Source organism: Parasteatoda tepidariorum, chromosome 3 (genome assembly GCF_982258835.1).
Source record: "Parasteatoda tepidariorum strain Cologne lab strain chromosome 3, Ptep-v5.0, whole genome shotgun sequence".
In the NCBI taxonomy this organism is placed as follows: Eukaryota; Metazoa; Arthropoda; class Arachnida; order Araneae; family Theridiidae; genus Parasteatoda; species Parasteatoda tepidariorum.
In genome coordinates, this window is record NC_141757.1 from 24,120,500 (window position 1) to 24,132,765 (window position 12,266).

The 12,266-nt window shown below is 27.9% G+C and overlaps 1 protein-coding gene across 3 annotated transcripts in view; it reads right to left on the bottom strand.

Moving 5' to 3' along the window:
• Window positions 1-12,266, bottom strand: part of LOC107438289 (proton myo-inositol cotransporter) — an 89,441-nt gene that overhangs the window by 9,379 nt on the left and 67,796 nt on the right. The window contains exons 5-10 of one of the 3 annotated variants that reach the window (XM_021146293.4): window positions 10,430-10,593; window positions 9,486-9,600; window positions 8,270-8,511; window positions 6,870-7,022; window positions 4,583-4,742; window positions 2,003-2,040 (exon numbers count right to left, since the gene is read on the bottom strand). In XM_021146293.4, the coding sequence (XP_021001952.1) occupies window positions 2,034-2,040; window positions 4,583-4,742; window positions 6,870-7,022; window positions 8,270-8,511; window positions 9,486-9,600; window positions 10,430-10,593 (841 nt within the window). In that variant the 3' untranslated portion in view covers window positions 2,003-2,033. Of the gene's footprint in view, window positions 1-2,002; window positions 2,041-3,828; window positions 4,743-6,869; window positions 7,023-8,269; window positions 8,512-9,485; window positions 9,601-10,429; window positions 10,594-12,266 lie in introns of those variants that run through there. The other 2 variants (XM_021146292.4, XM_021146291.4) reach the window with 2 other exon arrangements.

Sequence of the window (12,266 nt, forward strand, 5' to 3'; positions counted from 1 at the left end):
TAAAGCAATTTTCATTTAACTTATAGTAGAAAAAAAACTGATTGAAGAAAGTGACTTTCAAATTAGAATTATTCCTCATCAATGATAAATATGTCAATAAAGTATAAATAAAAAATTACAACATTTAATTTTTTTCAACCATTATAAAATGTTAAAATTTAATGCTATTTACATTTTAAATCTTATAACTACCTTACATTTTCACCAATTAAAAAATCTTCAATTCTTTAAAAATATTAAAAACTGGATAAAAATGTAAAATTTAGCATCAAGAATTTTTAAAAAAATACGATATTTTGTTTCATAATAGCAATTCATGTTTTTTGCTTATGCTCCTTAATCCATTTGTTAAACCTAGGACGTAATTTTCAAAAACTTATTTTGAAATGAAAAAAAAAAAATCTGACTAAAAATTTCAAATTATTTGCAATAGAATATACTTAATCAATAAGACGAACAGTTGTAATTTTCACACTTATTTTACAAAAACAAATAATAAATATAAGATCAAAATAACAGAAATGGTCTGATATTTTTTTTTAAAATCTTGAGAAAAATAAGTAATGGATATCAGCCACTAACAATCTAAAAAAGCACAAAAAAAAATTTCCATATTAGGGATACAAAAAGAAAAAAAAAATCTATTCCTGCAAAAATTTTTGAGTGCAAGCTACAAATCTAAAAAAAAATAATCTTACATTGAAATTTTTAAGAAAAAAACCCTAAAAAGAAAAAGCTAAAAAGGGAAAGTACTTACTTACTTACACAATTAAGGAAACTTACTTACACAATTAAGTGAAAAGGGAAAGTGTTATATCTACTATAAATTTTTTTTTAACCAAATTATTTTATCAGGAAGGAAACTATACAACAGGATATAATTTAAAGGAAGAAAGAAAAAAGCAACTAGAGACACATTTATACTACAAACACTACAAATATATACGACTTATTATTTTCTGCAAATCTTTAAAAACAAAGCACTTTGAAATATCATTTCACTACAAACTACCTAACTACTTTAAACTATTATCTAAAAATATTATTAAAATTAAATCAAAACTGACAGTCAAATGCGAATTTGACTGGCACTTGACATCGGCACATAACCTCATGGCTAAAAATAATGTTTAATTATATTCAGACAAATTTTCAGCAATAAAATTTTAACACAACAGGTATATTGTGAAATTAGAAAAAAAAATAATACATCTTTTACCAAATAAAATATTGAAATTATTAAAAAGTTTAAAAAAAATATCAATTTTAAGCCACACATTCCGTATCTGATTGTAGTATTGTTCGAGAAACAGGAAAGTTAAACAATAACAGAAAAACAAAAGCAAATTGGACATTCACACATTTTTACAACACTTCAAAGCTACAAATATTGACAATAAACATCTACATTGCAAGATAACAAATATAAATGATTATTTATTTGGACAGACAAAGCAAGAAATAAGCACAATTCATTAGTTTGGTTAAAAAATAAAAAAAAGATTGTTTTCACACATATACACAAATTTATTCAACACATAAAAAAAAATTAAAAAAATTGTGCATAAACAATCACTATTCAAAATATATAAACTCATATAAAATATATAAACTCATCAGTCTTAACATATGAACCAAATAAACATTATCTAAAAGGTAGAGCATCACATAAGCAAATAATGTCACACTTGTGTACATTAGTAAATTGCAAAAACAATGTGCATTAGTAACATGTATATGCAGTTAAATGCACACATACACGTTAGTAAAAAAACATACACATAAATTAAAAAAAGAAAAATATCACAAAATCGAAAGTTATTTTTTAAAAATATTGATGGAATTTTTTAATTATATTTTTTTAGTGGTTGCTAACAGTGACTAACAAAATACTTTAGCGGAAAATATTTTAAGTTACAAGTATTTTTCGAAAGCACAATTATGCAAAGACTAATAAAATAGTTCATACTTGAAATTTGTAATTATAAAAAAATACACTAACCATGTCTATTCAAGATAGCGAAGGCGATGAATTAATCTCTGTAAAGAAAAAGAATATTAAAAATATATATCTAAAACTAAAAAATGTAAATAGTGATAAATTGTTTTAACAGCGCATAAAATTTTTTAGCGCTTTTAATAATGAAAAACTTTGTATTTTTAATACAGTCTGTGTATAATTAAGATTCTTAAAAACTAGATATTCATATTTGTGTTTTCTGAAAAAAATAAAAAAGATACACATTTAAATGAATAATTCAATGATCAGAAATTCAAACTAGAAGTAAAATTTCTGTAATAACAACAGTGTTACACTTACAGTAATATTTCATTTAATAACAATAGCGTAACTGCAATTATACTTTATCAAACAAAAACATTTGTTGGTCGTTATATTTGTTATAGAATGCTTGTTTTTTGTTATGTTTTTTCTTTTTGTTTGCATTTATGACAGAAAATCAATATTTTTAAAATTTTAAAAACTGGCTGAAATTCTTAATTTGGAAGTTTATGTAGTATTAAGAAAAATTACGAATAAAATTAATAAAAGACTATCTTTAGTTTTCACATTAACTGTAAAAATTAATTTAAGATTATAGGTATATATAGGCAATTATCTTAACATTAGAATTTGGATTCTAAAGTATTTACAGGTTTTGAAATTTTTATAATAATTATTTTAAAATTTACAGACAGACTATAAAAATTAGTGATTTCAATTTTTAACATTTCTTATTAGACTTAAACTATTACAAAAATACCATTGTTTCGGACATTGTGAGAAAAAACTTTTTTAATGCTGCAGATTAACACAGACTTATTAAAAAGAGTAATTTAAAATAAAAATTGTAAATATTAAGAAAAAGTTTAATAGAAAAAAAATGTTTTTTTTTTTTAACAGGTATAAAGTGCATATTTCTCAAAGAGTAAAAAATTATCTATAGAAAAGTTAACTCCTATTTAAACACTTATAGTATATTATGATAACCAAAATAAAAAGATCTAAAGACTAGAGTTTATGAAGAGTTGAAAATTAGTACAAGTAAAAAGCTTGAACACACAGCAACAAAAACACAGACGAAACACAAACAAACAGCAATACATCATAGAAAGCAACAAAAAAAAATTGAAAGTAATTTCCTTTTGATTTTTGAAATAATATTGGAAATAAAAAATTTTATCATGAAAACACGAAACAATTATGTAGACGTACACAAATATTTTTGCATAATTTTCAGAAAAAAATTGAAAGAAATTTTTGGTTTTTACACAAAATTACCAAGTGGTAATGAGATCAGTTTTTCATGATGTGGCATTTCAAGTGGCATTTTCGCACCAAGAAAATGACACTGACTAAAATTGAAATCGTTGCCAAAATTCATGTTTCTTCCATAACATTTTGAAGTCAATGGAGGTAACCCCTAAGAACAACCAGCCTCCACTAACGACCATTTTACCGTGGAATAGAGAGTGGTCGCTCTAGAGAGGTTTCACAGTAATATAAACTGATTTTCAATTATTTCGGGTTTAGATATTTAGGCAGAAACATCTTTTTAATTCCTGACAATTTTGTGTTCTTAATAGAAATATAGTTCATTATTTAAAAGCAAAGATTCTCAGTTAAATACAGCTGTTACTACAATCACTGTCTTTGACGTAAAATTTTAGAATTCTAGTTTAAAAAAAGTATGACATTGGAAGTCAAAATACCTTAAAATAAAAAAAAAACTTTACAAATTACTTTAAGAGTATATTGATGTGTAAATATAAAAACCAAAAGAAATTTGAAGGCGTTTCTAATGATCATCTTTCAACTACAATCTGTATCTTTCCATTAACCTAACAGGTTTTAATAACAGGCTTCTCAACAGCGATTTGAGAGATTTTCAGAGTGTTTTCGCTTTTTCCTCATTCAATATTAATTTACAACTATTAATGCATATATTCCTTTTAGTTCATTTTTGACAAGGATTCTAAAACTTGTACAGGGTATTCTGTAATGATCATAATGACAAAAAAAAATATCAAAATTTAAATTAGTATGGAAGATGTGACTAAAAACAACAAAAGCTCCACGATTGCCAGAAAAACAGACATTAGTAAAAAGGGTATTATTAGAAACCTCTTCATGTTTCGACAAACTGATTAGATTTTTAAGCCTGGCTCTGCCTCTGTATCGATTTCTCATAACTTCATGTAGTTCTTGTTTTCTTAGTTGCTTAAACATTAATTTGTGTTCTCTAATGTGTATACTTTTCCCACTTTATTTTTGACATGGATACAAAAAATATATATTAAGGGTGGCCATTAAGGAACACGTCATATATTCAAAGCAGTGATTGCAGAACATTCGGTATGTTAAATATTTTTAAGATGAGTTTGGATTTTTCAGATAGATCAGGATTAACAATGATAGAGATCATTTGGTTTAAGGTAGGAACTGGAATATCAAGGTTGGAATTCTAACCATGTCATCAATGCAACAGACAAAAGCAAGAAAGAAATACAAATAACAAATCAACTATCTTCATCAGAATCTTCTGCAGCAAATGCACGATTGATACCACGAATATGTACATACTGCACTGTTTTCTTCTCTGTACTGGTAGTTGCATCCTTCCACCATGGATGATTGAAGAGTCCCTCAACGTCTTCCAGAGAAACACCTTTTGTTTCCGGAAGCATGAGAAACAGCCAAACAAACCCAATAACAGCTAATGAATCATAGAAATAAAATGCACCTAGAAAAATAGATAATGAAATGTACACGTTCTGTCATAACAAAAGGGTAATCATACAAAGCTTTCATTAAGAAAAAGAAGAAAAAACAATTTAACATGCTTCTGTCACAAATCATGTAATTAAACTTACAAACTCCTCTATAATCGAAATACCTATCAAAATTAAAGATTGCTTATTCATTATTTAAATTACCTAGAATAGTCTTTTATAGGGAATACTCATACAGTTTTAAGCAAACCATTCTGAGACACAGTGAAAAGTATTACAGTTATATTCCCAACAAAAGAGGCAAAATTAAGTATAAGCTTTTGTCTTTTATCAAAATTAATACAGGCGAGGACAGATAACATTTATAAAAATTTCTTTCTATACTTGCTCTCAAATTCGTACACTCTTCATTATTCAGTTTCAGTAGCATTTACTCCTACTCAAAATAATAAAATAGAATAGTATGCAAAGACATACCCTCCAACTTATGAGGATTTTGAAAATAATTCTTTCTAGTGGTAGCGAACCAAAGTAGAAGTTTTTAAAGCAAATGGATATCTCATAAAACTTTTATCATAACTTAAGAATCTAGCCATATGGCCTGCACTTTTATAAGTAATAGTGGACAAGTTGCGCTAAAATTAATTTTTTAAAAATATTATGACATTAATTTTGCTACCGTCTGAAAAGAAGATTTCTGAAACTACGGAAATTCCGTAGCAGTTGGAGGGTATGCAAAGAGTTTGGAAGCTGTAAAACCACTTCATAGCTTTTGGTTGATTGCTTTGAATTAGATTGAAGAAAGTAATTATTTTTATTATTAAACCTTTTACAAGAGGTTAGAGAAGTGAAAACATCCAAAAAACGGGAACAATTAGAAAAAAAGTGGGGGATTTTGACACATTTCACACCTTATAACTGCAAAAAAATTTTTGAAGAAAATTCTTTGAGTTTCTTTAAACAGCGCTTCTGAGCTTTTTTCTACATATTCTAGTTTGCAGGCCACTTTTCCTCCCTTAAACACCCTTAAGAAATAAAAATATTTATCAAACGGTTTGATTAAAAGTAGATCAGGGAGAGATCAGAGAGGGAAGACCTGATTCAAAGAATTTTTTCAGCATTCTTAAGGGGAGAAAATGTGGGCTGCAAGATAGAATATGTAGAAAATAATTTAAAAGATTCTAAAGGAAATGAACTAAAAAGATGATTATTTCTAATAATTTTTTTACAGTTGAAGAGGACAACACCTTGAAAACTTTCTCGTTGCAGAACTTTTCACTTCTCTATCATCTTAACAGCAAAAATAATTCTCCCTTTATTTCCCCCAAATCAAATTCATGACCATAAAATTATCAAAAAGTGATTAACATAAGAGAAGGGCTTCTGGTAAATGGGGGTCATATTTGGTTGTTGTTGTTCATTTACGTTGCACTAGAGTAGCACAATGGGCTGTTGGCGACGGTCTGGGAAACATCCCTGAGGATGATCCGAAGATATGCCATCACAATTTAGATCCTCTGCAGAGGGGATGGCACCCCCGCTTCGGTAGCCCGACGACCTGCACATCATATTTGGATTCAAAAGGTCAAGTAAGAACCAGTAGGAATAGCATCAGTGCTTGAAAAAAAATTTTTTTTTGTAGCATAGTGTTTTCAGACATTATTTCAGTTTTATGTGTGTTACAATATAAATACTGCAAGCAAAATTATTGGACATCCTATAGTTGTGTATTGAACCCAAATATCAGAAAGACAAACGCGAAAGTCAATAAAGAATAATGGAGCTATTTTTTTAAACCAGTGATTGGTGAATATGAATAAAAATTTCTTGGAGAATTTACATTGAAAAGTTTTTAATAGGTTGGATATGGGAAGTGTGTAATTATTTGTCAAAAAATTTTACGACATTTAAAGATGAATGTTACTCTAGCATTAATTTGAAATACTTTAAATTAAAAATTAATCCTTATTAATATTACAGTTTGTAATAAAGATAAGAATTCAGAGTATTTTTAAATATTTTGTGGCAGTTAAAAAAATTCAAGCAAGTGAAAGATACTTATAAACATAAAACTACGATTGTAAACTCGTGGTTAAGGTAAAATCTAGTTTTCAATAATTATAAATATTTTTACTAACCATATTTTGTGATAGCTTGCATCAAATCCAAAAATGTCAAGGAAATCACAAAATTGCACAGCCAATTAGTTGATGTAGCAATTGAGTAGCATGTACCACGAGCCCATAAAGGATAAATTTCTGAATTTATTGTCCAAGGCATACATCCCATACCTAAAAATATTTTTAATTTAATACATATTATTAAATATAGTAAGATGATTTTGGGAGTAAAAGCAATCTTAGCAGAAAATGCAATATTAGAAAAATTTATATTATGCTGGTACAGTGAAACCTCTCAGGAACGACCACTTTCTGTTCCACAGTAAAATAGTTTTTGATAGAGGTTGGTCATTTTTAGAGGTTAGTACCTCCATTGATTTTAAAATTGTTATATTGTCTATAAAAAATTATCACAACTGATATAATTACGTGCAAAAACAAATTTACTAATTATGAATCATAAAGCTATTTTAAATAAATAAACAATTATGTTTTTTGCCTAATTTTGCATTTAATTTTATATCATAAAAACTAGTTTGCTTTAAAAGATAAGAGGCTTTTCTATTTGAGATGTTGTTCTATCTAAAATAACTTTTTCTCTAATTTAATTCTCAACCCTAAAAATAAATCATTGATAGCAACGTCTTTAGGGCACTCTGACTGCAACATGATGTTGTATCTCAAAAAGAGTTCTCTAAATCAGAGCGCCACACAAATATTTTGAATACATTTTAATCTACTTATTTCTTTTGTTAAATGTTTAGTTTTAATATTTATTAGTGTTTCTTTATTTGACCTTTTCCGCATTTGGTGCAGATGTTTTCCCGGTCACTGGAAGAGGTTAAAATGGTCTCTTATAAAGGTTTTCTTAAACACCAAGTCTACGGAAAAAATTTCATGCCTCTCACAAGTGGTCGTAAATAGAGGTGGTCCTTTTTGGAGGTTCCACTGTTTCCTTTAGATGTTAAAGACAAAAACAAAGGTAACGAAATTGTAAAAATAATAATTATTAACATATTTCAACATAAACACAATTAAATATTGCTTTATGACTGGTTCAAAACATTAACATAACTTAATCGACAATTGTATTCTAAACCTATGATCTGTGTGTTACCACTAAGGATATTTTACACCAGCACTGTGGTCAGCGCAAGCCGGGACGAGAATTACGCATCAACCAGCCACCGATGGGATTTGAACCTGGGAGGCAAACGTTTTATCTCTTGAACCACCGCAGCTCAGAATTGAGATGCTGTGTTACAATTTGCTAAGGAATCTAAAATTTTTTAAAAGAAATCTTTATGGAGGCTACATATCAAACAATTAAAGAATTCATCTGGCCTCCAGATCTTAAGGTTTTGCACCACTACATTATACAAAATAAAATAAATTTTTATAAATAAAACAAACTGTACCTGGTGCAAAGAAAAATAAATATAACATCAATCCTAAAAATGTGATCCACGAGTATTTGGTGGGACACCATTCATAAGTCCAAGTAACATGAGGAGGCAGGTTTCCATTATCGCAAAGTCCCCCATCTGATAATATCTGGTACGTAGCATTTCTTTTTAAACAGGTTCCATCGAGAGTGCCATTTTGATACTCAGTGTAACAGTACCCGCACGCTGAATTGTCAATACATCCAGCACATGAACTGAAAATTATAATCAAGAATATCTGAGCAAATCATTTTTATTCAATTTTTCGTTCATAAAAGCAACTGAATCTATACTTTCAATGCAATTAAATATTCAATCTTCAATTTTATGAAGATAATCAAACACAGTAATAATAGCAAAATCAGTTATACAACATTAGCGTGAATTCTTATACTTTTTACAAATAGACGTCATTAATCCTCTTTTGGAGATTCGTGAATAAACAAATTATGGAAAAATTAATGGATATAAGTAATATATAAGTAAATGCTCGATGGTATTTTACTCTTAAATTTAATAGAACAAAAAAATTTTAAGAGCTGAAACTTTATGTGTGTTCTTGTTAAGTAGTTTTTAAAACCAAAATATTTTATTTGTATTAACATCAATTTGTATAAAATTTTCAGTATTTTTCATTCCACATTTTGAACAAAAATGTTTTTTAATTTTTTTGGATACAATTTGATTTAGTACCTTTTAAAAACATTTTTATATTTTTGCAGTTCACACCTGATATTGCTACTGGATTTCCTTTGTCTTTTCAAATGCAAGATGGAAAAAATAAATACAATCATAATCATTTATAATACATTATTATTCATAATTTACTGTCAGTTAATGCTCCCCTGAAAATTATTTTTTCTTGAAGGAGTTAGAGGCTTTACATAATATTTTTATACATAAAATGAGTACATTAAATAATTTTAAGTATAAAAAATATTTTACAATTGCATTAAAAACTCTAAATTATATTAAAACAAGAATAAAAAAATTAAAATATAAGTGTTTGTATAAATTACCCTGTCCTTAAAATTGATATAATTTTGTTGATTTTCAATTTCTAAATTTGGAACTAGAATTCATCTAAGACAGTATTGAATCATTGAAGCATTAATCATTGAAGACTACAGAAACATTTTTAAATACTATCATATTATCCTTTTCTTATACTTGCATAACAAATATTTACCTAAACGTATGACATACAGAACCAACAGTTGATGTATCCTGATAGGTCAAAGCTGGAGAATATGTATCCGCCAACTGGAAGCTGATTCCCAACACAGTCAAACTTAAGATTACGCCTAAGACATAAAAATCAAGAAATTAAACATAAAAACATACTGATAGCATAACTGAAAAATCTCTATATTTTGTCAAAAGATTCTTCTTTTTCTTTAAATGGGAAAAAAAATGTATACTTTTATCTTGATTTATCGAAGTGTATTCATAATGATTTTGACCACAGCTGCACATAAATTTTATTTAAATCTCTCAATAGTAGAAAATAATATGAGTCATTGCCACCACCACTGTGTTTGGGTACTCAATTTTACATTACATTTTACTTTGCTGTGCAAAACTTCAAGAATTATAACAATGTAATAACAAAATTAACATTCAATAATTAATTAGTTAGAGGAAAATTAAATGCTGAACTTGTAGAAAAAAAATATCCTGCAATTATCATATAATTCAATAGTGATCTTTCTATCTATTCAATCTATCTATTTTTTATCAATCTACTTTTTAATAATGACATAGTGCAGAATGATTTTGCGACAGTGACTACTGCCATTTTAAACGATTTCAAATTGCAATAGCGTCTTTTACATAACTTGAAAAGCGCTATCGTTGTTTGTGAAATGAAAGGTCATTTACGGCACACATGTTTTTCGCAAGGTTCATATAATGTAATACCAAGTTTCATCGACATCTATGCACCACAATAGACACTCTATGTTGGGCTAAACAGGTAACTTATTTGCTACTCTGTACATAAATTATTAAATCAATATTAACGAAACTTAAACTGCGATGAAACAACAAAGTAATATACAGCAAACATTTGTAACTGGTACTCATAGCAGCTTCATTACTAGAACATTTAGAAAATAAAAAGAATACACATACCAACCAAACTTGTAAGAAGCAGTTTCCTCCGTCCTACCCTCTCTACGAATATAAGTCCGATGAAAGAACAAATGCAATTCATTCCTGAAGTTGCGGCTGACAACCAGATGACCTTGCTTTTATCCTTTACACCACTCATCTCGATTATAGTAGCACTATAGTACCTGCACATTAAAAATTGTACATCTTAGTAAGAAGTTTGGGTAAGGAAAAAGAATTTATCCAAATTATTATGTAGAAAGAATTTATCCAAATTATTATGTAGAAAGAATTTATCCAAAGAATGTTATTAACGTTTAAAGAAAAATATTGATGCGAGATTTTATTTATTTGTTTAAATTGTGGGAATATGAATTTCAATGAGTGATTTTCATGTGCAAATAATTTCAGTGTGCGAATGCGTATTTCGACCCTAAATTTTTATTACCTCAATTTTTAAAAAAATCGCTTGGATACGAATTTCGATGTTTAATTTTAAAATCGCGTAAATACGAATTCCAATGCATAATTAAGTCACTTGATCACGAATCAAAATAGCGGTTCTTAAATCCGTGAAAAACAAAACACGATATTTAATTAAAAAAATCGCGAAAATACGATGCACAATCTTAAATAGCGTAAATAGGAATCGCGTTCTGAGATTTTAAATCATGTGAATGTTCATGAATCATGCTTTTAATCGCGTTTACATAAAGAAAAGGCTTAAAAATGAAAATTTTTTTCTCGGAAGTTCAAAAAAGACAAACTTTCTTAGAAGAAGTGGATTTGTTTTTTCTTTTAAGTAATAGTAAAAATTTTTTCGCGATGGTGACAAATTTTACGCGAACTGCATTCTCGCGTTCATGTATATTATGTAGATCTGCCTATTGTAATTATTTGGCTTAACCTAACATGCAAAAGGAATGCGCATGTCAGGTTGATCAAAATTACACATCAAAATGTTTAGTTCATTATAAAGTACAGTGAAACCTCTCAGGAGCGACCACTCGCTGTACTACAGTAAAATAGTGTCATTAATGCAGGTTGTTGGTTCTTAGGGGTTACCTGCATTGACTTCAAAATGGTAGCGAAGGTTCATGATTTCTTGCAAACGATTTTAAGTTTAGTCAGCGTCATTTTCTTGATGCGTAAACGCCACTTGTGTTGGCGTCATGAAAACCGGATAGATGAATAAAATTTAGCGTCAATAAAAATGATCCCTACTGATATAATTATGAGTCAGAACAAATTTACCAATTATGAATGATAGAACTACTTTAAATAAATAAACAATTATTTATTTTAGCTTAAGTTTGCATTTAATTTTATATCATAAAAATTAGTTAGCTTTGAAAGATGAGAAGAGGTGTTAAGTAAAGACAAAATATTTTTTATCAGGAATATAAGGACATTTACGACCCCTGTATAATGTGCATATACCAGTAACTAAAATTAAGAAACGAGACAGTAGCATTTTAAAGTCTGAATGTAAAGAAAATTTTGTAAATAACGTTGTAATAAGATGACCCCTCTAGCGAAAATAATTTTTTTTTATACAGTAAAACGTTAAATATTTAATAAAATTATATATAATTTATTGCGACTATATAAAGCGATCAGATTAAATAATTGAAATAACGTGTAGATATAAATATTGTTAAAAAAGGTGCCTATGGCGCCTCGATAATTACACTGATAAAAAAAAATTATAATAAAAATGACAGATACTTGTAGAAAGTCTAATAAAAACTTGTCGAAAATTCCAAATGATGTTCATTTATTATACACAGGCAAATAAACAGAGCACTAAATTTATCTACACAGTTAAAACCTCATTAAAGAGTTCTATTTTTGCTTC